The 26,318-nt window shown below is 43.6% G+C and overlaps 1 protein-coding gene across 1 annotated transcript in view; it reads right to left on the bottom strand.

Annotated features, from left to right (window-relative positions):
• Positions 1 to 1,345: 1,345 nt before the first annotated feature.
• The window catches only part of LOC137438400 (matrilin-1), a 52,792-nt gene continuing 27,819 nt past the window's right edge, over positions 1,346 to 26,318 (bottom strand). The window contains exons 8-17 of the mRNA XM_068133519.2: positions 23,519 to 23,647; positions 22,507 to 22,635; positions 22,228 to 22,350; positions 14,810 to 14,938; positions 14,535 to 14,657; positions 13,247 to 13,369; positions 9,453 to 9,866; positions 5,315 to 5,467; positions 4,902 to 5,005; positions 1,346 to 1,641 (exon numbers count right to left, since the gene is read on the bottom strand). Of these exons, the coding sequence (XP_067989620.2) occupies positions 1,588 to 1,641; positions 4,902 to 5,005; positions 5,315 to 5,467; positions 9,453 to 9,866; positions 13,247 to 13,369; positions 14,535 to 14,657; positions 14,810 to 14,938; positions 22,228 to 22,350; positions 22,507 to 22,635; positions 23,519 to 23,647 (1,481 nt within the window). The 3' untranslated portion in view covers positions 1,346 to 1,587. The remainder of the gene's footprint in view (positions 1,642 to 4,901; positions 5,006 to 5,314; positions 5,468 to 9,452; positions 9,867 to 13,246; positions 13,370 to 14,534; positions 14,658 to 14,809; positions 14,939 to 22,227; positions 22,351 to 22,506; positions 22,636 to 23,518; positions 23,648 to 26,318) is intronic.

Below are 26,318 nucleotides of genomic sequence, written 5' to 3'. Positions count from 1 at the left end.
TAGCCTTGCGGTCCCCAAGACAATCTTCTCCATCTTGCCCTATTTTCTGCATCTCTCCTTGTTAACCCCCTTGCCCGCATTTCTTCTTCCACCATCTTTAGCCAAGTCTTTCTCGGTCTTCCCCGTCCTCTACTTCCTTCTACATTCATTTACATCACTCTTCTCAACCAGTCACTTTCATCCTTCCTCAACACATGACCAAACCATCTCAACCTGTTCCTCTTCACAGCATCCATCACAGGCTCTATTCCCATCATCTTTGGCAATTCATCATTTGTCTTCCTCTCTCTCAACGATACTCCGCACATCCACCGAACCATTCGCATTTCCACCCTTCCCAGCCTTCGTTGCTGCTCTACGTTCATTACCCATGTCTCGCTCCCATAAATCATAACACTTCTCACACATGCAGCGAACACCTTTACCTTCACCTTCAACGACACTCCCCTCCTTGTCAGCACGCCACTCAGTTCCCGAAACTTCTTCCATGCACAATTCCATTTGGGTGACCGCAGTAAGTCAAAATTGAACGCAGTAATTAGAAACCGTTTGGCCATTTTCTGCGACAAAAGATCCCGGCGCTGAGGTACAACACGTTAGTGATCCTCACACGAGACAATAATATGGATAAAAAACAGCAAAACTTTCTCCCACACCTATCTCATAACCTCATGGGGGTATCAAAAGGACTTTGAAGAGAAGCTAAAGGCCGTTTGGCCCGGCCGACCTGTGCCATATTCACATTCCAACACTCCCACACGGTGCAGGTAGGTAATGCAAACTATGCAAACAACCACGAGCAAGGAATTTGGCCAAATTTGGGATCTACCTTCCCTAAACTAAATGCAGATGGGACAAGCAGCTATTCATCTCAACTCCGCCTGTTCTCTGCGGGCATTACATCCGATTTTATCAAATAATCTCACTCACACAGCTCCTGAACACACTACCAATTGCAGTGATCTCCTATTACCCTTTTCCTTCAAACCCTCTGGTATACCTTTCATTTTCTCCTGTGTTATGTCTTTTCTCAATCTAGCCAAACTGGACCCTGACCCCCGTCTCTCATTCCCCCTTTGTGTAGATAATATGTAAATTCCCTATGAAAAAAAATACTGCATTCAAGGAGCTCACCGATTGGACAGCCAAAGAACCACCAGCCACTCTCATTGGTTAACTCAGCCACCCCACAGTATCGTTCTACCATTAATGCTAGAGGTTGTTAATAAAAGGGAAATTGCATTGCTTTTCTCAACAATATTAAAAACATAGTTCCAATGATGATTGATCCTTTAACGTACGTTCAAAAATAACAATACGTTCGTATAAACAATCATTTCAAACATTTGTGCATGGCACCATAAGCCCAATTTTATTCAAAAGTTTTTTTTTGTTTTAATTTCCGTGAAAGATTCAGATTTAAAAACATCCCCACAAGGTTTCCAAGTCCTTCGGGATGTACAGTTGGTAAACGTCCCACGACGATAACAGTGCAGACAAACATGGGAACGGTTATGTGTGACGTAGCTGGTGGAGTTTTAGGGATTAGAAACTCCTCAATGTTCAAGTAACGATACTCTTCAATCTTCACTTCACACTTTGCGTCTCCAGTTTGTTAAGTTGCTTGGACACAGCTTGGAGTGAGAGGAGTCAAGGAGAAGTGTAATTAGTATTTTAGCAGGTGTTATGGTTCCTGGAGGGAGACGTTAAGAGTGTGTTCAAGGCCTTGAAGCAAGCATGGCATGGATTATATTAGAACGGCACTCAGTAGAGAGCATACCTCCGCCTGGTTGGCCTTATCACTCAATGGTGAAGAATCACTTTAAAAATTAAATAATTCTCATATCCGAATCCATATTCAGATCTTCACCAAATTCGAATCTATTTGTCCTTGTCAGACACCCAACCTCTCCACCAAGTTTCGTCCAAATCCGTTCATAACTTTTTGAGATATCCTGCTATGTATCGTTTTTGGCCCGATCTCCCAATGGTGAAGAATCATTTAAAAAATTAATAATTATCATATCCGAACCCATATTCAGATCTTCACCAAAATAGAATCTATTTTTCCTTGTCACACACCCAATCGGTCCACCAGGTTTCGTCCAAATCCGTTCATAACATTTTGAGATATCCTGCTATGTATCGTTTTTGTCCCGATCTCCCAATGGTGAAGAATCATTTAAAAAATTAAATAATTCTCATATCCGAATCCATATTCAGATCTTCACCAAAATCGACTTTAGTTGTCCTTGTCAGACACCCAACCTCTCCACCAAGTTTCGTCCAAATCCGTTCATAACTTTTTGAGATATCCTATGTATCGTTTTTGGCCCGATCTCCCAATGGTGAAGAATCATTAAAAACAAATTAAATAATTATCATATCCGAATCCACATTCAGATCTTCACCAAATTCGAATCTATTTGTCCTTGTCAGACACCCAACCGGTCCAACAAGTTTCGTCCAAATCCGTCCACAACATTTTGAGATATCCTGCTATGTATCGTTTTTGGCCCTATCTCCCAATGGTGAAGAATCACTTAAAAAATTATAGTAGCCGGATCCGAATCCGGATCTTCACCAAAATCTAATCATTTCGTCGTTGTGACATGGGCTACATCTCTGCCAAATTTCCTCCGAATCCGTCTACAACTTTTTGAGATATTTTGTTCACAAACGGACAAACAGACAGACAGGGGTGGAAACATAACCTCCATCCCCCTGTGGTGGCGGAGGTAATAATTTGTAGTTTATATGGGATGGTGCAAGTTCGCTGCGCAAGTGCAAAGATGTTTTTGTCAGCGCTTAAAGGTTAGGCTTGTGTTTGCAAGATGCTCGCTAAACGCCTTTCGTAAGTTCGGCCCTTCGTGTTTATTCTTGGTGTCCGTGATGTCCAGATTGTTAGATAAAAAGTTTGTTTTCATTATGAGGTACAATTTCAAGTGCTACCGATTGGCTCACATTATGAGTTGGCTGTAGGGGGAACCATTAGCTCTTTGTTTGGGTAGAGGAAGAAGCCCCAGTATTGGTGGGATACACAAACAATGGCAAGGTTAATCAGTGCACAAATTATTTTGCAATGCTTCATCAATGATCTTCGACCCAATTCAAACTTTCATTCTGTCTCGAGATTATTTGATAACGCTGTGAAGATGAGTTTGTTTCCGATAACCTTTCTCATGTGCAGTCCAACAAACCGGGAATCTCATGTAGATAAGCTATCTGACGTGGTCAATATCGGTTTTTTTACAACTAAAATGGCCGCCAGTTTACCAGTCCGCCATCTTTGATCAGATTGCAAAATAAAGTGAAGTGCACGTGTATGCCATCATGTGCTGTGCTTGTGTCACGTTTGAACAAAATCAGACCATGCATGTTCAATAAATGGTTGGGGACACATTTTAGTAGAAAATGGCCACCAGTCAGCCATATTGGATCTGATCTGGAAACAAAATGATGCGCATATATGTATACCGTCATGTATTATCTGCGTGCCAAGTATGAACAAAATCAGGCCATACTTCTCCGAGATATGGTTGCGGACGCACAGACGGATGAAAAAAAAAAAAAAAACACCTTTAGAGGCCATTTTTCCCTGCAAGCGGGGGTTGGCCTTTTTCGGGAACCGTGGTTGTTGTTGTTTTTCGGTCCCCTATTTGAAGCAATGTTTTACGGCCGGATGCCCTTCCTGACGCCAACCCTTTTTGCCGCCTTTAACGACAAACAGGGAATTACCAGTGAACTGGTACTCAATTAGCCGACCTCGGAAGGATGACAGGCTGAGTCAACCCCCCTGGCGTTAATTCAGCGATCGACCGGGATTCGAACCCAGGATCCTTGGATCCTAAGCCGGCACCCTAGCCGCTAGCCCAACACCAGGGATTCAGCTAGCCCAACACCAGACGGATGGACGAGACCAAATCCATAAGCCCCAGTTTCGGACCAAGTCCAACGGGGGCTAATAAGGCAATTATTTGTACGTCTGATCATTATCGATTTGAAAATGTTTGGGACAATCTCCACTAAACTTTGCACATGTATCCAGGGTACCCAACCCAGGGTCAGATCATGGACACAAAATACCCGTGAGGGTGAGGGTGAAGAGACTACTTGCAATTTTCACCTTTACATGTGGAATAGTGCAAGTGGTTCAACCACTGATCAGTGTCAGAGAGAGCGCGTACTGACATCATATTTCACTCCCAGGAGAAGCGGGTATGACTAGTCCCAAAAAATTCAACGCAGCTTCATCCACTACCCACCCAAGTAGATATTGTGTGTGTATATGTGTTGCGCACATGCTAACCTCAACCCCTAGTGAAATCAAGTTGGTAAACTGATTGAGTGAATTAACATAGTGCTGATAGAGCACAAGCATGATGGGCCAATGGCCTCCAGTCTTCCTGTCTCAAAGTTCCTTGTATCTCTTTTGACCTCTAGAGACAGCCAGTTGTCATATATATATATATATTTGTATACAAGATCGAGGCTCTTGTAAGAGCTAACATCAATCACAAAAAAACAACAAACGGACACACAAAACATACAATAAAGTGAGCGGGAGACAGGATGGGGAGAGAGAGGGAAGCACACAAGTACAACAGCAGAGAACAGGAACAACGGAAGATATTTGGGAGGGAGAGGGCTTGGGGGAGGAGGCATGGGAAGGTGGGGGAGGGGGGTGGGGAAAGTCTAAAACACGTGGACACTGCTGGAACTTCCAGGAAAGAAAAAAGTCGGTATTTCAAAAAAGTATGCATGTAATTGCTGTTTCAAGGTCTCCCATGATGACACAAATGAACAAAAAAAAACTCACAAAAATAACAAGAATTGACCTACTTTGTAGATAAATTGAACTACCAAAATCATATTGATAACCAGTGGCGTACAAGGATATGCTTCGTGTCCATGGCTTGAACAAGGGACAACACTCGTTTCTGAAACTTGACTGTAGCATCGCATTCACAAGGCACCTTCTCTTTCCTCTTCTTCTTCTCTTCTTCTGGTGGGTAAAGAAAACGTTGGTCCAAAACAGATATTTGCCCAATTTCATGATACTTTGGGTGTACAATTCTTGTGATAAAGAGGAAAAAAAAGCAACAAATGCCCTTCTGCTTAACATGGCCACAGCAGTGCTGAAGCATCAAGCAAATGCGTGCGATTGAAGGATGCTGAGAAACATCTTTCAAATAGATATTGGATCACGATTTAATGATTAATTCAGCCCAGTGATTGGTTAAACTGAATTTAATTACATTGATTAAACAACTTGATGAAACTGAATGCAGACAATTATGTGCAGTGTATATACCGATACAAATCCTGTGTTTAAGCTTGTCTGCAATCTGCTGCATGGTGGAGAAGTCTGTGCCATAGAAAAAGTGTTCCTCATCAGGGTCGTTGGCAATGGCCCTCAGCTCAGACTCCACGGCCTTGCCAACACCCACTGCGAAAATCCGAATCCCTGCGTTGGGCACATGGAATAAAGCAACAACATACGAGGCTGGCCTTCGGTTTGCACAATCAAATTGCTCTTACAAATGTTGCTGCGTCAAATGCTGCGTCAAAGTCAAATGCTGCGTCAAAGTCAAATGCTGCGTCAAAGTCAAATGCTGCGTCAAATCAAGCTGCGTCAAGCTGCGTCAAATGCTCTTACAAATTACAAAGTGAGCAGGATATCAGCTCTCAGTGAGCAGCATATGAGCAGGATATGATCTCAGTGAGCAGGATTTATGTCTTTCAATCCTGACAAATCTCACACTCTTACGATGTCTCTCCGAAAAGACTGACTGGACAACCCTCCCATCCACTTTCTGAATAATCCTCTCCAAGAAGTTCTGTCACTCAAGCTTTTGGGTCTCACTATCTGCCATGATCTTTCCTGGGAAAACCACATTTCAAATCTGGCCTCCAAAGCCAGTCGCCGACTGGGCATCCTCCGTCGTGCGAAGTCCTTCCTTGGCACACCTGAGCTCCTCACCACATACAAGGCTTTCATCCGCAGCTCAATGGAATACTGCTCTCCCCTCTGGGCTGGTGCTCCTGCCTCACACCGAGCTCGTCTTCACGCTGTTGAAACCAAAGCATTCAGAATCATTGGAATCTCCCGCAATGAAGCTAACTCCAAGGGCCTCTCACTCACTCACCGCAGGCAGGTTGGTGGTCTTTCCGTCTTCTACCGACTCCTCTCTGGCCTTGCCCCCCCAGCTCTCTCTGGGCTCTGTCCTGCAAATATTCCTACAGGTCGCACAAGATCTGCCTGCAACCCTCTTATGGTCAAACTGCCAAAATCAAGACTCTCTGCTCACCTTCACTCCTTCATTCCTCTTTTCTCCCGCCTCTGGAACAAACTCCCTCACTCTCTTCAATCCCACTCCACACTCCAGGTCTTTAAAACAGCTGTTCACCACCATCTCTTATCTTCCCCTATCCAAAACCTTGATCTTTTCTACCCCCGCTAATTTCACCGCAATTCCAGTTTTTTGAAATGACAACTTCTGTCCTGGAAGTCCTTGGTGTCCTTGTGTTTTATACTTCTCCCTCCCCCCCCCCTACCCCCTTCCCACGCCTCCTCCCCCCAAGCCCTCTCCCTTCCACACATCTCCCTGCTCTCAAATGTTGTGTTTGTGTGCTTCCCCTTCTCTCCCCATCTTGTCTTCCGCTCCCTCTTGTTATATATTTTGTTTGTCTGGTTGATTTGTTTGTGAAGTAAATGTTAGCTCTTTCACGAGCCTCGATTCAGTATACAAAAAAAATGGACACACGGAATTTTCCAGGTTTGTCTTCATCCTCGTGCACGTAGCCATGGATTTATTAGGAATCACGTGATTGATGGAGTAGAAAAGATGCGTCTCTTGTGAGACTCCTTCACTGTTGGGGCCCCAGACGACATTTCCACATCGGTTTCAAAATAAAAGGAGACGACTACCACACACAATCCTGCTTGTTGTCCGCGCGGACAGACGTGGAGAGGCAGTCGGGACAATAACATGTTAAAAAGGCACAAACTCTCCTTCTGGTGGGTTCTCCTCTTCCAGTTTGAGCAGGCTGACCAAGCAGACCCTGTTCTTCACCAAGGCCCTCATGCGATCGTGATTGGGATCCACCAGAACGTTGATGGAGGGAGGTATGCTTGTATAACCAGACTCGGTGGCGTACTGGTTACATCGTCCGCTAAGTCTGGAACGTCGACGGTTTGAACCTGACCCCGGTAGAATCATACCAAAGACTTTTAAAATGATATGTGCTTGTGTGATGTTCAGCATTCAAAAAAGGATAGAGCGTGGACAAACAACAATATGTTGGCAACAGTTGCAGAGGCTTCATGGCCCTAATGGCTGCGTTGAAGTTCCTAGTAAGGTAACTCATTATGCTAACCGCTGTGGGAAGGAAGGAGAACATGGCATTTTGGGTGTTAACCCTTTGTCGGAGCGTTAACCCTGCTCTTTTGCTCCGATGAAGGGTTAACACCCGAAACCTCACATTCTCCTCATTTCCCAGGGCAGTTACTCCTAGTATACCTCGATCAACATCCTATTGATATCTTCCATGGTTCTACCTGTGTGCCGACGTAGATCATAACTAGTCCACCAGCAAGACTAGTTCTTCATTCGCTATAGAATAAGTCTTTGATCTCATTCTTCTCTCCCGGTCTTCAAGACTGTTGTTCACCACCATCTCAGGTCCAAAGGCATGATATTTTCCACGCCCATTAAACCACACCAACCCCTCCCAAATTTTGCTTGTGTGTCCATCTTCTCCACCCTTTGCGTTCTCCCCTAACCCTCATCGTTGCCAGCATCCCTTGTTTATCCGTCCCCGTCTACCTTCTCCATCCACCCTGCTGCTGTCGTATCCCCTTTATCCTGCTGTTCCCTTTGCTATGTTGTGTCCTGATATGTTCTGTGCCCCAGCTCTTCTATGAGCCCTCGACCATGGATAAACTTTGTTCGTAAAGACAACAAAATCATTGGAATCTCCTGTGATGAAGCTAACTCCGAGGGCCTTTCACTCACTCACCGCAGGCAGGTTGGTGGTCTTTCCGTCTTCTACCGACTCCTCTCCGGCCTTGCTCCCCCTGCTCTCTCTGTGCTCTGTCCCTCAAATATTCCTACAGGTCGCACAATATCTGCCAGCAACCCTCTTATGGTGAAACTGCCAAAATCAAGACTCTCTCCTCACCTACACTCCTTCATTCCTCTTTTCTCCCGCCTCTGGAACAAACTCCCTCACTCTCCTCAATCCCACTCCTCCCTCCAGGTCTTTAAAACAGCTGTTCACCACCATCTCTTATCCTCCCCCATCCAAAACCTTGATCTTTTCTCCCCCTGTTAATGTCACCCCAGATCCACTTTTTTGAAATTCCGACTCCTTTCCTGGAAGTCCTAGCAGTGTCCACGTGTTTTATACCTCTCCCTCCCCCTTCCCTTTCCGTGCCTCCTCCCCCCAAGCACTCTCCCTCCCACAGATCTCCCGATGTCCCTGTTGTCTACTGTTGCACTTGTGTGCTTCCCTCTCTCTCCCCATCTTGTGTCCCGCTCCCTTTATCTTATGTTTTATGTGTCAGTTTGTCTTTTTGTGATTAATGTTAGCTATTACATAAGCCTCGATCTTGTATACGAAAAAAAAAAAACACACACACACAAATTGCCCATAGTCAAGGACTCATTTCAGAGATGTTCCTTTCACCTGGCTAGTCATTATTAGCAGAAAACAAGACATTGAACATGTCCATTCACAGAAACAGACCTGTCGGATGAGAGATACACCTCGCTGGTGGATGGGGGAGAGAATAAGGTTACGGTTGTCATATTCATTCAAAGTCCCTCTCATGAAGATCAAGCACACGAGTCCGAGCCTCAGTGAGAGTGCCAACAGGGGCTGGTCCTACGCAGTGTCCGCATAAGGACTCAGACAAACAAAAGCAGGATTACAACAAGGTCTCAAAGTCGAAAGTACAAACTTATGGCAGGGAGGTTTCTCACAATTAAAAGTTCGGATCTGAACTAGCTATATCCAGTAGGAGACGCCACCACACGAGATCGACTTGGAGCATCAGGCTGAAGATTCAAGTGCAACACCGGCTTTCAGCCCTCACATCTTTTATTTCTGCCTTTTCTGATCCGCCATCGGACAGAGGCGAGCTGACAACCGATCTTGAGGTCACTGGAGCCAAATAAACAAGCGAGGGGATTTTGGTTCAGAAAATAAATCACCCCAATGGAATGAATGGTCCTCAGATTCTTCTTAGAAGCCAAAGGATCAAATTTGCACCTCAACAGGAAGCCCTGGTGAATGAAGGCCTGCTGCGTATAAATGGCAAGAAGAAAAAAGAAGCTAATCTAACATCACAGACAAAAGTACTGAGACAACTATACATTTCTCAACTTTTTATAACAAGTAGCAAGATAAATCAAACAACCCTGTATAGGTTTGTAAACAATATGTACCTGCAAGTCTTGCACGTTCTGCCCAGATTTCAACGTTGTCCTGCGCCCGTCCATCAGTGATCACCACGGCCACACGACTCGCGTCTCGATCCTTCGGTTTCTCAGCTGCCGTCTCACCAAAGCTTTTGAGAGTCAAGTGACGCAAGGCGAGGCCGGTAGCGGTGCCTCCGCTGTAGTACTGGAGGTCTTGCACCGCCCTGCTCACCTCCGATGCCGTCGCGTACTGGCCCAGCTGGAACTGGGGGTGCACACGCCTCGTGTACTGAATCAGGCCTACACGAGAGCGACCAGGCCCAACATCCAGAGAGCCGACCATGTTAATGACAAAGCGTTTCATGGCGGCAAAGCCCTCTGTCGTCACGCTCTTGGAGCTGTCAAGCACGAAGACAATATCGACTAGAGGTGTTTGGCAACCTGTCAGGCAAGGTGAGAAGAGGTGTGGATGTCAATTAACAAATCTTCCTGAATGAAGATGATAATTACGTCAGGCTGTGACTTCCAACTTGATTTCCATCATGAAAACTTGTACCTCCTCTCAAAACCCAAGCGATGCTTCAGGCAGACAAAACGCACCGCAGCGAGGTCGAGTCCGTGTCGAATTGTAAACGCGGCAACAACGCCACACCATCACCACATTATATTACCCCCACCACCAAAGGTGGATGGAGGTTTTTTATTCACCCCCGTTTTGTTATCTGTGAGCAGGATATCGCAAAAGATTATGGACTGAATCATATGAAATGTGGTGGACAGGTTGTATGTGTGACAAGGACGAAATGCTTAGATTTTGGTCAGATGCGGAACCAGATGAGGCCTATCGGTGAGATACAAAGCAGAAACCGTTCAGCATGGCGGAGGTATGCTCTCTACCGAGTGCCGTTCCAGTTTCAAATGCCATTATGTGTCCTTATTATTCAGTAATTTTATGAACCTTGGCCACATTGGCTATTCGCCAAACAAAACTATTACTCTTTAACTGACATTTCCAATTGAGTTCACCATGTACTTTAGAGTTTTAGCAGCTGCTGGTGCTTCTACTTAGTGGAAAAGAGTTGAATGCTACTCTTCTTCTTATTTCTTATGCAGCAGATAACTGTGGGTACCATGATTTGCTAGTGGTGGCACAGGTGCCCCCTGAAGATTAGAGCAGGAATTTGGAATTTGTGCAGGGTGGCTCGCCTATTCCTCGCAAAGGAAACCATGTGATCTTGAATGTCCACCAACTAATTGTCAGCAGACGGGACGTCCAGTTTAACGTCCATCTGATGAACGGCACACACAATGATGAATCACCTTGACTAAGAAACACTGGGATAACCGTTTATAGCTGGGCCGGGAATCAACTCAGGCTGGACTCCTCAGAGGTGAGTGTGCAAACCTAGGCTGTCCTGACAGGCCACGAGTAACTCTATTTTAGTGGAAAATGTAGATTTGTTGTTCTTCTAAAGTTGTGCACTTGGAATTTGAGATTATGACAATATCAGAATTAACAATTAACACCTGTATAAAACATCCCTAAACTAGAACGGCACTCAGTGGAGAGCATACCTCCACCTGGTTGGCCATATCACTCAATGGTGAAGAATCAAAATTTCGTCAAAAAATAAATAATTCTCATATCGGAATCCATATTCAGATCTTCACCAAAATCTAAATTATTCGTCCTTGTCACACACCTAACCTGTCCACCAAGTTTCGTCCAAATCCATCCATAACTTTTTGAGATATCCTATGTATCGTTTTTGGCCCCATCTCCCAATGTTGAAGAATCTCTTAAGAAATTAAATAATTCTCATATCCGAATCCACATCCATATCTTCACCTAAATCGAATATGTTTGTCCTTGTCACAAACACAACATGTCCACCAAGTTTCGTCCAAATCCGTCCACAACTTTTTGAGATATCCTGCTTTTGAGGATATCCTTTGAGATATTTGCATTTTGAGATATGTATCGTTTTTGGCCACATCTCCCAATGGTGAGGAATCTCTTAAAAAATTAAATAATTCTCATATCCGAATCCATATCCAGATCTTCACCTAAATCGAATATATTTGTCCTTGTCACAAACACAACATGTCCACCAAGTTTCGTCCAAATCCGTCCACAACTTTTTGAGATATCCTGCTTTTGAGGATATCCTTTGAGATATTTGCATTTTGAGATATGTATCGTTTTTGGCCACATCTCCCAATGGTGAAGAATCTCTTAAAAAAGTAAATAATTCTCATATCCGAATCCACATCCATATCTTCACCTAAATCGAATATGTTTGTCCTTGTCACAAACACAACATGTCCACCAAGTTTCGTCCAAATCCGTCCATAACTTTTTGAGATATCCTGCCATGTATAGTTAGTTTTTGGCCCTATCTCCCAATGGTGAAGAATCACTTAAAAAATTAAATAATTCTCATATCCGAATCCATATCCAGATCTTCACCTAAATCGAATATATTTGTCCTTGTCACAAACACAACATGTCCACCAAGTTTCGTCCAAATCCGTCCACAACCTTTTGAGATATCCTGCTTTTGAGGATATCCTTTGAGATATTTGCATTTTGAGATATGTATCGTTTTTGCCCAGATCTCCCAATGGTGAAGAATCTCTTAAAAAATTAAATAATTCTCATATCCGAATCCATATCCAGATCTTCACCTAAATCGAATCGAATAGTCCTTGTCACACACACAATATGTCCACCAAGTTTCGTCCAAATCCGTCCACAACTTTTTGAGATATCCTGCCATGTATACTTTTTGGCCCTATCTCCCAATGGTGAAGAATCACTTTATAAATTCTAGTAGCCGGATCCGAATCAGGATCTTCACCAAAATCGAATCATTTCGTCCTTGTGACATAACGCTACATCCCTGCCAAATTTCGTCCGAATCCGTCCACAATTTTTTGAGATATTTTGTTCACAAACAAACAAACAGACAGATAAACATACAGGGGTGAAAACATCACCTACATCCATCTTTGGTGGCGGAGGTAATTAGAAAGCATCACTGGAACGGAACTCGGTAGAACATATATGATAGGTAGACTATACAGTGCCCTCCATAAGTATTGGAACAGTGAAGTCAAATTTGTTATTATTTCTATATACTCAAAAAAATTGGATTTGAAATAAAAATATGAATATGAGGCAAGAGTAGAGAAGGTCAGATTTTATTTCTTGGTATTTCGATGTATGTATGTTTTACCGTTGTAGAACTATCACACTTTTTTATGTTCAGTCCCTCCATTTTAGGTAAGCATAAAATAATTTTTAATTATAATAAAATTGACCATTGAATATAATATAATATAATTGAATCATACACACATATATAATTGAATAATATATATAATATAATATAATTGAATTAATAATTTTTAATATAATAATAATAATAATAATATAAATAATATAAATATATATAATATAATATAATAATAAATATAAATATAAATAATAATTAATAATATAATAATTGAATTAATAATTTAATATGAATGCATAAAATAATTTTTAATTATAATAAAATTGACCATTGAATATAATATAATATAATTGAAATCATAATATAATTGAAAATTGGTAATTGAATTTAAAAATAAAATTGAAAATTGAAATTGAAAATTGAGAATTATAATAATTAAAATATATATATATATATATAATTGAAAATAATAAAAATAAAATAATTTTAGGCATATTGACCCATAGGTGTTTCTTTTTGCTCGGGTGTTTCTCAGTTCGGAGTTTGCACATGGCGATTTAGAAACACAGTGTGTGCACGAACCTTCAGGACGGCAGGTTTTGCCATCGGGGTTGAGCGAGAAACCCACATCGCACTCACAGCGAAAAGTGTTCCCCGCCGATATGCACACGTGTTCACAGTCATGAACATTCAGGGAACATGCATCTGTGCACAAAGGTACAAAGTACTTCAATATGAACGAAAAAACATTTGTTCAACAATGAATGATAAGTTCTTATAATATAACGATCGTTTATTATCCCCTCTCCCCAAACCCACAAGTATCAAAACATGTAAAGATCCTAATGCTCTGCAAATTTCCAGCTAGAACAAGGATGATAACTTCTTGGCAAGTAAAGACGGAAGTCAAAAACACAAAAGGTAATCGCAAAGGGCAAAGTAGAAAAGTGAAATGTCACCAAACCTGCGAGTTGACAAGTTGTTCCATCATCATTAAGGATGTGTGGCTTTTGTTGACAATGTGGATTTGTGAGTTGACAATGTGGCTTCCGCAAGGCAAGATCTACCGGTGATATCCTTTCTTACATTACGAATGTCTGGGCCTCTTCTTTGAGAGATTTTGGGGAATCCTTTGTTGTCGGCCTTGATATCTCAAAAGCCTTTGACAGAGTTTGGCATCGGGGTCTGATATCCAAGCTTCCCTCTTTCGGCTTTTCTCCCTCACTCTGCTCTCATATCGAGCTTTCTCTCCGACCGCTCTATCTCTGTAATTGTCCATGGCTCAACATCTTCCTCCTTCCCTATCAACAGCGGTGTCCTTCAGGGTTCCATCCTGTCTCCAACACTTCCATATTATCAATGACCTTTCTTCTACTAATAACCAAATGCACTCATGTGGTGATAACTCGACATTACATTCCTTACATACCAATACATTTTTTATTATGGACGCTAGAGATATCAAAAAGCAATATATATCGAACAAACAGTTTCAAACGGAGCACCTCATGGTCATTAGAGCGTTTAAATTGCATCAGATTGGCAATAAATGTGAATTGTTGCTCCCAGCTCGGTGACAGAAGACGCCATTTTCATTTTTGGCATCTCCATCCCTACCCTGTTTAGAATCCCATCCGGACACGCGGGCAACTTGCTAGTGAGCACAATGAATGGTGCATAAGTCCAAGACCTTCCAAAATAATAAAAAGCTTCTCATTCCGTCCCTCCGCTGCTACCAAGTATCAAAACCTGAAAAGATTCTCATTCTCTGCAAATTTGCAGCCAGATGATGCCGTTTTGCCAGCAAAATAAATAAGGAAGTTGAAAATAAAAAGTTATGGCAATGGAGAAAAATGAAATGTCACCAAACCTGCGAGTTGACAAGTTTTTCCATCATCGTTAAGGATGTAATTTTCATGGCAGATGCAGCGAAAGGATCCCGGAATGCTGAGGCAAAGGTGTTCACAACCATGTCCTCCAAGCAAACACAGGTCTGTGATTTTAAAAAAAGGTCACACAAAGCTCAGATGAGATTCAGCAAACCGGAAATAGTGACTGGAAGGCAAATTGTTGTTTGTGAATGTCTGTTTGGACTTGCTTCTGGACTTTTTGAATAATGATGAACTACACCAGAAGAATACTCACCGGTGGGGAGACAACTCCTTCCATCAGTAGCCAGAGTGTAACCAGATTCACAGGTACACACGTATGAATCACCGGTACTAACACAGCGATGCTCACAACCGTGCTCCAGCACAAGGCACACGTTCATCTCTGTACAGAAACAAGATGGAGAATTCGACTGACATGGTCAGAGAGTCTGTGACCATCTTACAATGTCGGAAAATGGAATTTTCCACCGAGCATTTTCTGGAACTTTCCATTTCCTTCCAGATAAACACGAAACTATAATGAAAATATACGATTTATCTGACTGCACTGACTAAACGCCAGTATTGGCATTTCAATAGCACCGACTGGACTGATTTACGAAACGTATTTTCTGATTTTCCCTGTAAAGACTGCTGCCTCTCCTCGGGCGCTGCCTCTATCTCTGCTGAACGTATAGCTGAGGTTATTGTTGCAGGAATGGAGGCTTTTATCCCCTTCTCTTTCAAGACTATCTCTCCTACCAACTCTTGTTTCAATAATTCCTGCTCTGCAGCCTTTCGTCCATGGGATACAACATATCGGACATGGAAAAACTCTTCTTCCTCCGACTCACATTCACCTTTCATATCTGCCGGAAATCATTGCAAACATGTTATTCGTGAGGCAAAGCATTCCCCTATCTATATATATATATATAAAACACAGTTTGTGTGTGTGTGTGTGTGTGTGTGTGTGTGTGTGTGTGTGTGTGTGTGTAATGTTACCGATAGACTCCTAAACGGAGAGACTCACGTGCTTGATATTTGGCATAGACATGGCCATTGAGCCTGGGAAGAACATGGCCGACCTAGAAAAATTTATTTCATAATATTTTTTTACCATGTTTTTACCTCAGCGCATTTCAGCGAGGAATATTATACACGGAATCTGAGCCGGTGGCAGAGCAGCGTGCCGATTCGCTCAGAGCGATCACGTGATGTTCCTTGCCGCCATACACTCACAGTTATGCGTTCGCACGTAATTCAGAGCGAAAAGCGATTGCGTTTTTTCACATTTCAGCGAGGAACATTGCCATTCACACCACATAGGTTTTTTTTCTTTCATCTTTAGATCCATATATTTTTTCAGCGAGGAATATCATACAGGGAATCTGAGCCGGTGGCAGAGCAGTGCGCTGATTCGCTCAGAGCGATCACGTGATGTTCCTTGCCGCCATAAGCTCACAGCAAGTAGCATAGATTTTAGCATGATTTAGCATGATTTAGCATAGATAGTAGCATGTTTCACATAGATTTTTTTTCAGCGAGGAATATTATACATGGAATCTGAGCCGGTGGCAGAGCAGGGCGCTGATTCGCTCAGAGCGATCACGTGATGTTCCTTGCCGCAATAAACTCACAGTTATGCGTTCGCACGTAATTCAGAGCGAAAAGCGATTGCGTTTTTTCACATTTCAGCGAGGAACATTGCCATTCACACCACATAGGTTTTTTTTTCTTTCATCTTTAGATCCATATTTTTTTTCAGCGAGGAATATCATACACGGAATCTGAGCTGGTGGCAGAGCAGCGCGCTGATTCGCTCAGAGCGATCACGTGATGTTCCTTGCCGCCATAAACTCACAGCAAGTAGCATAGATTTTAGCATGATTTAGCATGATTTAGCATAGATAGTAGCATGTTTCACGTAGATTTTTTTTCACCGAGGAATATTATACACGGAATCTGAGCCAGTGGCAGAGCAGTGCGCTGATTCGCTCAGAGCAATCACGTGATGTTCCTTGCCACAATAAACTCACAGTTACGCGTTCGCACGTAATTCAGAGCGAAAAGCGATTGCGTTTTTTCACATTTCAGCGAGGAACATTGCCATTCACACCACATAGGTTTTTTTTTGTCTTTCATCTTTAGATCCATATTTTTTTTCAGCGAGGAATATTATACACGGAATCTGAGCCGGTGGCAGAGCAGCGCGCTGATTCGCTCAGAGCGATCACGTGATGTTCCTTGCCGCCATAAACTCACAGCAAGTAGCATAGATTTTAGCATGATTAGCATTTAGCATGATTTAGCATGATTTAGCATAGATAGTAGCATGTTTCAAATCGTTTTTTTTCAGCGAGGAATATTATACACGGAATCTGACCCGGTGGCAGAGCAGCGCGCTGATTCGCTCAGAGCGATCACGTGATGTTCCATCCCCGCCGCCAGAGCATTGAACATAAAACACAGTTTGTGTGTGTGTAATGTAATGTTACCTCCCCTCCCCTCCCCCCTCCATCCTCCCCTCCCCCCTCCATCCTCCCCCCCCTTCCCATCCCCTCTCTCCCTCCCCCCTCCGCCCTCCCCCCTCCATCTTCCCCTTCCCCCCCTTCCCCCTCCACCCTCCCCTTCCCCCTCTCCCCTCCCCCCTCTCCCCCCTCCCCCTCCCTTTCCCCACCCTTCCCCTCCCCCCTCCGCCCTCCCCTCCCCCCTCCATCCTCCCCTTCCCCCCCCTTCCCCTTCCCCCTCCACCCTACCTCCTCCCTTCCCCCTACACCCTACCCCCTCCTCTTCCCCCCTTCCCCTCCCCCTTCCACCCTTACCCTCCCCCACCTCCCCCTCCTCTCACCCTCCTCCCTCCCTCCCCTCCCTCTCCTCCCCCTCCACTCCCCTCCCTCTCCTCCCCCTCCACTCCCCTCCCCTCCCCTCCCCCTCCACTCCCCTCCCCTCCCCCTCCTCTCCCCTCCCCTTCCCCCCTCTTCTCCCCCCCCCTCTCCTCCCCTCCCCCCCCCGTTCCCCTCCTCTCCCCTTCCCCCTCCCCCTCCCCTTCCCCGTCCCCCTCCCCTCCCCCGCCCGGCAATGCCAGGTACTTCTGCTAGTCCAAAATAATTGTGACAAACTCTCATCTTCTTCCACGAATAGATCTTTCTGGTCCTTCACTAAAATTATCTCCAACAACTTCTGTCGCTCTTCCTTTCCTTCGCTTTTCCATTCTGATGATACTATCGCTGTCTATCTACCTGATAAAGCAACTCTTTTTGGTTCTCTTTTCTCCTCTAATTCCACTCTGGATGACTAACATTCCATCTCACTCTGATTCACCCCTTACCAATCATATGCCCCTCCCTATAATCTCTTTCCATGCAGTCAAAAAAGTACTCCTCTCTCTGGACACAAGCAAGGCGTACGGACAAGATGGCGTTCCTCCTCCTCATGTCTTGAAGGAGTTTTCTTCAGAACTTGCACCCGTGCTTGCTCGTTGGTTTCGTTTTTGTTTAAAAAAACCAAACTTTTCCTCTTTCCTGGAAACATGCCTTAGTGCAGCCTATTTTAAAGACGGGTGATCATTCAAACCCTTCCAACTACCGTACTATTGCTCTGACTTCTACTATTTCCAAAGTCTTTGAATGTCTTCTCAATAACCATTTCCTCAAGAATCTTGAATCCCACAGTCTTCTATCTGACCATCAATATGGCTTTCGCAAGGCAAGATCTACCGGTGATATCCTTTCTTACATTACGAATGTCTGGCCCTCGTCTCTGAGAGATTTTGGGGAATCCTTTGTTGTAGGCCTTGTGAGAGATTTTGGGGAATCCTTTGTTGTAGGCCTTGTGAGAGAGTTTGGGGAATCCTTTGTTGAAGGCCTTGATATCTCAAAAGCCTTTGCCAGAGTTTGGCATCAGGGTCTGATATACAAGCTTCCCTCTTTCGGCTTTCCCCTTCACTCTGCTCTCTCATATTGAGCTTTCTCTCCGACCGCTCTATCTCTGTAATTGTTGATGATTCAACATCTTCCTCCTTCCCCATCAGCAACGGTGTCCCTCAGGGTTCCATCCTGTCTCCAACACTTCCTTATTTTTATCAATGACCTTCTTTCTTCTACTAATAACCAAATGCACTCTTACTCTGATAACTCGACATTACATTCCTTACATACCAATACATATTTTATTATGGACCCTAGGTATAAAAAACCAACATACAGTCATGTGAAAAAGTAAGTACACCCCATGTAAAGTTTTGACTTTTTCAACATATTTCAACGTACAGCTATTTGATCTTCATTTCAACAATATTGATAGATAAAGGTGATATAATATAACAAATATCATGAAACATTTACATTTTGTAGTCCATTGTATAATTTAAATAAACATAAATGCAAATTTCGCATGTGGAAAAAGTAAGTACACCCCTACATTTATCACTACTTCAAATACCTAAAATTAGAATCAGGTGCACCAGCTCTGGTGCAAATGATTAGAACATCGTTAGAGAGGATCTTGGAGGAACCTGTCTTATTTAAACCTCAGACATTTAGTTTGGTTTGCTCTTTGTTGTTGAAGTGTGCGGTGTTACAATGCCTAGACCAAAAGAGCTCTCTGAGGCCTTCAGAAAGAAGGTTATAGATGCCTACGAGTTTGGGAAGGGATTTTAAAAGATCTCCAAACAATTTGAAATCAATCATTCGACTGTCCGGAAGATCATCTACAAGTGGAGAAGATTCCAAACAACTGCCAACTTGTTCAGGCCAGGCCGCCCCAGCAAGTTCAGCCCGAGAGCAGACCGCAAGATGCTGAAAGAAGTCTCTAAGAACCCCAGAATGTCATCACGGGACCTACAGGTAGCTCTTGCCACTGTTGATGTCAAAGTGCACGAGTCTCCCATTAGAAAGAGGCTGCACAAATTTGATCTACATGGGAGGTGTGCCAGGAGGAAACCTTTGCTGTCCAGAATGAACATCAGGGCAAGACTAAAGTTTGCCAATGAACACCTCGGCAAAGACCAGCACTTCTGGAACAATGTTCTCTGGACAGATGAGTCAAAGGTAGAGCTATTTGGCCACAGTACCAGAAGACATGTTTGGCGAAAACCAAAGACAGCATTTGACCACAAGAACCTGATACCAACTGTAAAGCATGGTGGTGGAAATATTATGGTTTGGGGCAGCTTTGCTGCATCAGGGCCTGGGCAACTCACCATCATATAATCCACTATGAATTCTTCATTGTACCAGAGGGTGCTTGAGGATAATGTGAGGCCATCTGTCGGAAAGTTGAAGATCAACCGAAGGTGGACCTTGCAACATAACAATGACCTTAAACATTTCAGTAAATCCACCAAGGAATGGCTGAAAAGAAAGAAATGGAGGGCTCTGGAATGGCCAAGTCAAAGCCCGGATCTAAATCCCATCGAGATGTTGTGGGGGGATTTGAAACGAGCTGTCCATGCAAGAAACCCCTCAAACATTGCACAGCTGAAAGAATTCTGCATGGAGGAGTGGGCAAAAATTTCTCCCAGTCGATGTCAGAGACTGGTAGACAGTTATAAGAAACGCCTACTTGATGTTGTTTCTGCCAAAGGGGGCAATACCACCTATTAGAGCCAAGGGTGTACTTACTTTTTCCTCATGTGAAATTTGCATTTATGTTTATTTAAATTATACAATGGACTACAAAATGTAAATGTTTCATGATATTTGTTATATTATATCACCTTTATCTATCAATGTTGTTGAAACTAGGGCATGCCCGTACTATATATACTAGGGCATGCCCGTACTATATATATATCTAAAATTATATCCCCCCCCCTCTATTTACATGAAATGGTTTGGTCCATTCGCAAAGCCAAAGCGAACGGCTTGCGAGTACGGTGGCAATCCCCCCCCCCCCCTCTATTTACATGAAATGGTTTGGTCCATTCGCAAAGCCAAAGCGAACGGCTTGCGAGTACGGTGACAATCCCCCCCCTCTATTTACATGAAATGGTTTGGTCCAAAGCGAACGGCTTGCGAGTACGGTGACAATCCCCCCCCCCCCCCTCTATTTACATGAAATGGTTTGGTCCAAAGCGAACGGCTTGCGGAGTTTGGTAAAGAAATCGCCATAGCTCGGTAACTACTTGTCCGATTAATATGAAACCTTGAAAAGGCACATCCTCGGGTCCCCAGCAATATACCTGGCAAGTTTCAAGTATATCGGACCCGTGGTTGTCGAGAAACAGCGGTCACAGACAAACAAACAAACACACAGACACACAGACACACAGAGATTACTGGAATTATAGATAGATATCTAAAATTATATCCCCCCCTCTATTTACATGAAATGGTTTGGTCCATTCGCAAAGCCAAAGCGAACGGCTTGCGAGTACGGTGACAATCCCCCCCCTCTATTTACATGAAATGGTTTGGTCCAAAGCGAACGGCTTGCGGAGTTTGGTAAATAAATCGCCATAGCTCGGTAACTACTTCTCCGATTAATATGAAACCTTGAAAAGGCACATCCTCGGGTCCCCAGCAATATACCTGGCAAGTTTCAAGTATATCGGACCCGTGGTTGTCGAGAAACAGCGGTCACAGACAAACGACACACACACATACACACACACATACACACACACATACACACACACATACACACATACACACACAGAGATTACTGGAATTATAGATAGACTAGGGCATGCCCGTACTATATATATATATCTAAAATTATATCCCCCCCCTCTATTTACATGAAATGGTTTGGTCCATTCGCAAAGCCAAAGCGAACGGCTTGCGAGTACGGTGGCAATCCCCCCCCCCTCTATTTACATGAAATGGTTTGGTCCATTCGCAAAGCCAAAGCGAACGGCTTGCGAGTACGGTGACAATCCCCCCCCCCCTCTATTTACATGAAATGGTTTGGTCCAAAGCGAACGGCTTGCGAGTACGGTGACAATCCCCCCCCTCTATTTACATGAAATGGTTTGGTCCAAAGCGAACGGCTTGCGGAGTTTGGTAAAGAAATCGCCATAGCTCGGTAACTACTTGTCCGATTAATATGAAACCTTGAAAAGGCACATCCTCGGGTCCCCAGCAATATACCTGGCAAGTTTCAAGTATATCGGACCCGTGGTTGTCGAGAAACAGCGGTCACAGACAAACAAACAAACACACAGACACACAGACACACAGAGATTAGTGGAATTATAGATAGATGAAGATCAAATAGCTGTATGTTGAAATATGTTGAAAAAGTCAAAACTTTACATGGGGTGTACCTACTTTTTCACATGACTGTATATCAAACAAACAGTTTCAAATGGAGAACCTCGTCGCCATTAGAGCGTTTAAATTGCATCAGATTGGCAATAAATGTGAATTGTTGCTCCCAGCTTGCCAGTTCGGTGATAGAAGACGCCATTTGCATTTTTTCCATCTCCATCCCTACCCTGTTTGTAATCCCGTCCGGGCACGTGGGCAACTTGCTCGTGAGCACAATGAATGGTGCATAAGTCCAAGACCTTCCAAAATAATAAAAAGCTTCTCATTCCGTCCCTCCGCTGCTACCAAGCATCAAAATCTGTAAAGATTCTCATTCTCTGCAAATTTGCAGCCAGATGATGCCGTTTTGCCAACAAATAAATAAGGAAATTGAAAATAAAAAGTTATGGCAATGGAGAAAAGTGAAAGGTCACCAAACCTGTGAGTTGACAAGTTTTTCCATCATCGTTAAGGATGTAATTTTCATGGCAGATGCAGCGAAAGGATCCCGGAATGCTCAGGCAAAGGTGTTCACAACCATGTCCTCCAAGCAAACACAGGTCTGTGATTTTAAAAAAAAGGTCACACAAAGCTCAGATGAGATTCAGCAAACCGGAAATATTGACTGGAAGGCAAATTGTTGTTTGTGAATGTCTGTTTGGACTTGGTTCCGAACTTTTTGAATAATGATGAACAACTACACCAGAAGAATACTCACCGGTGGGGAGACAACTCCTGCCGTCAGTAGCCAGAGTGTAACCAGATTCACAGGTACACACGTATGAATCACCGGTACTAACACAGCGATGCTCACAACCGTGCTCCAGCACAAGGCACACGTTCATCTCTACAGAAACAAGATGGAGAAATCAAATGAGATGGTCAGAAAGTCTGTGACCATCTTACAAAAATGTCGGAAAATGCGATTTTCCAACAAAACTTTTCTGTAACTTTCCATTTCCTTCGAGATAATCAGGAAATAGTACTAAAAATATGGGTTCTTCAGGGTGTAATTTAAGGTCTCAAGTGTCTGAATTGTCTAAAGGGGTCCAAAGGATCTTAAAAAGTCTAAAAAGGGTCTAAAGGTCAAAGGCATCTAAAGGGTATTAAAAGGTCTAAAGGGTGTAATGTTGTGAGGGTCTAAAGGGGTTTAATGTGTCGAAAGGGTTTGAAAAAGTAAAAAAAGGTCTAATGGGTCTCAACTGTATAAAGGGGTCTAAAGGTCTAAAAGGTACATTCCAATAGTCGCAATTAATAGATGTAGTGACAGTCAAATAATACGTAATTAATAGACGTAGTACTCACATTGCATTATAACGTAATTAATGGACATACTCACATTCCAATATTACGTAATTAATGGGCACCAGTGGGCACTACCACTCTGAGGGCTGGAATACCAATCTCAGCACACCTTGGGTGGGCAATGTGCTGCGTCACATTCTTGGAAATGCATTTTATTATTTTTGAAAGAAATTTTGTTGATCACAACATCTCATATTCCATGTCATAATTTTGAGAAGGTTCCATTATGTGATGAAGATGATTTGTAATACCAGATACCACCAGAGGTGGCACTATTTCCTCCACAATTATACAGTACTGGAGAGGTACCCATGCTGCGCATGGGTGGGAGCCCACATGCAAACAGACAATGTGGACATGGCGAATGCCAAATCGTGAACCAATAATAATCATGAAAAACAACTACACCAGAAGAACATACTCACCGGAGGGGAGACATCTCCTGCCGTCGGGAGCCAGAGTGTAACCAGATTCACACGTACAAATGTACGAATCAGCGGTACTAACACAGTGATGCTCACAACCATGCTCCAGCTCAAGGCACACGTTCATCTCTGTACACAACAAGGTAGATATTTCAATTTGAAAAATTGCAAAGACTGCAGCCAGAGCATGTGAATTGTGTCATAATCTTCTAAATCATGGCCAAAAAATGCAATTTTCCATTTAAAACAAGAACAAAAAGACAAAATGTCATTGCACCCACAGTAGTTTCAGTAATTTTGCTGTACGGAGTTAAAGGCTGTCAGTCGGCCATCTTTGGTCGGATGACAAAACAATATCTTCTGCATATGTATACTCTCATGTATTGTCTTTGTGCCAAGTTTGAAAAAAATCTGTCCATGCATGGCCGAGAAATGGATGGGGACACATTTCAGTAACAAAATGGCTGCCAGTTGGGCATATTGGATTTGATCTCGAAAGAAAATGACGTACATATGTAAGCCATCATTCATTATCTGTGTGCAAAGTTTGAACAAGGTCGGTAAATGCATATCCGAGAAATGGTTGAGGACGTGATCAATATCGGGTTTTCTTTTGCAATTAAAATGGCCACCAGTCAGCCATCTTTGATCGCATCGTGAAACAAATTGATGCGCATATGTATACCGTCATTTGCTGTCTTTGTACCAAGTATGAACAAAATCGGTCGATACATCTTCGAGATATGGCTGTGGACGCACGGGTGGACGGACGAGACCAAATCCATAAGCACCTGTTTTGGACCAAGTCCAACTGCGGCTAATAACCTTATTCTGGATTATTCTATTCGTTCCTCGATAAGCAGGAAACGGTAAATAAATAAAAACTAACTTGCACAAGAGCTACATTTGCTTCTGGATATTTGTATCAGAACATTACTTGCAACATCGTCAAGTCAACATGGGCTGAAAGTTTAGTGCTGTGTTCACCCAGATATTCTGATTAACCGAATTGATATTCATTCCACAGAATCCATATCCAAATCAAGGTGTTGATGAACAAATTGTAATATTGTCGTGTGCCTGCTCTCTGGTGAACACTGCAGGGCGACACAGATAATCAAACGAGCTTTGACTCAGAGGCGTTTAATTCAATGGCAGACCTTAGTTATACGCACGGGAAGCAAGTGGGGGAGAAGCCGTGAGTGCTTACCTGCACGAGTCCACCCGACGCCTTCGACCCTGCAATAATCAACTCAAATGACACGGAATTAAAATACACAAAAATACTGGCTTCATTAAAGAAAATGCCGGTAATAAAATAAAACACGGCAAAACTAAATTCCTAATTAGAGCGCCCCCACACAGACTTGATTATAACACAAGGGAAAAAATAACTGGAACGTAAATATGTGTTATTTTGTGGGCACTTAGCTCTAAGCTGCTCTTGTCAGGAATCGTCAAAGATCGTCTGAGGTCTTTACGTCCTTGCACGTGAAAACGTGCTCGTTCGCGCGCAGTAGGCCTTGGAGCGCAGTTCGATCTTCCAGCCGTGCTTGTCCGCATGACCTCGTTCACCAACACCAACACCACAGCCAGACAATGCAAGGAAATCCAGAGCCTCGACCGTTCATTGTCCAAAAGTCAGGACTCGAGAAGGAAAGAAGAAGAGCGATGTCAGGACACGACTGTTCACCACCAGATCCAGAACCCGAGAGAGAAAATGTCCGCTGTTATAATTGTTTTATACGCGAGGCTCTGACGTCATCCCACGACGTCTCCGTGTCCGCTCCTATCAGCGAGTTCCATCTTAGCAGTCCTTGCGCCAATCAACCCCCGGACCAATCACTGCTCTTTGGGGCGTGGCTTCACAAACCTTTTGTGCCTGTGCGCTCACAAGGTTGATGTTATCCACGGTAGTTCTCAATGTCCTGTTTCTGGTTGGTTTTTATTTAGTGTGGTTAATGGGCGATTCCTTTCTATTTGTGTGTGCTGCTGGTGTCATAAGGAACAGAGGAAAAATAACAGAGGCCATTACATACAGGGGATTAATTACCCATAATCCCTCGCTAATTAACATACCCCACCCGTCTCATGGGGACGAAGACACGCTCTTCCACGACATACGGTCTATACAAATTTCCTACATATTACATGGGGCTTCTTCTTCTTCCTGACAGTCAGAGCACACTACCTATACCATTCTACCTGGACTAAGGTATTGCCTACCCCCCACAAACGTAACAATATTTAATGTGGGTCAGTCGTTCAGTTGTTGTTGCTGTGTTGCCCCAGTCAGTTCTGGATGAACAGGCCAGTGGCACGGACATAGCCAATCGATCTGACAGGAGCGACCCAGAGATACATCAAATCCAAGATGTTGTGCTCTTTCCAATGTGAAGCCAGGACCGCACAGCCTTCCATGATGTGTTTTATTGTGTGTGGAGCAGCCTGGCAGTGGTGGCAGGTGTCGTCAAGTCTATGTTTGTCGTGTAAAAGTTGTGGGTGGTGTCCACAGTGATGGCGTGAAAGGTGAACATGATCAGACCTGGGGAGTAATTTCTCTGTGTTGTTGATGGGTGGGGGTTTTGTGCCCAATATATGTGCCCTTGTGAGGGCTGATATACCGTGTGGTCCAATGTGTTTTAAATGTAAATTGGAGATGTTGTCAGGGCCAGTAGCATGGGAGTTTTTGATGTTTTTGATGATGTTTGTTGTTTGTGTGGGAGTGAATGGTGTGATGGTGGTGTTGGAGGTGTGAGACCTGGGAGGTGTGATTTTGGTGGTGGAGGTGTGAGACCTG

The sequence above is a fragment of the Myxine glutinosa genome, chromosome 13, assembly GCF_964187855.1.
Source record: "Myxine glutinosa chromosome 13, kmMyxGlut1.1, whole genome shotgun sequence".
Classification (NCBI taxonomy): domain Eukaryota; kingdom Metazoa; phylum Chordata; class Myxini; order Myxiniformes; family Myxinidae; genus Myxine; species Myxine glutinosa.
This window is presented reverse-complemented; position numbering and strand designations above follow the sequence as displayed.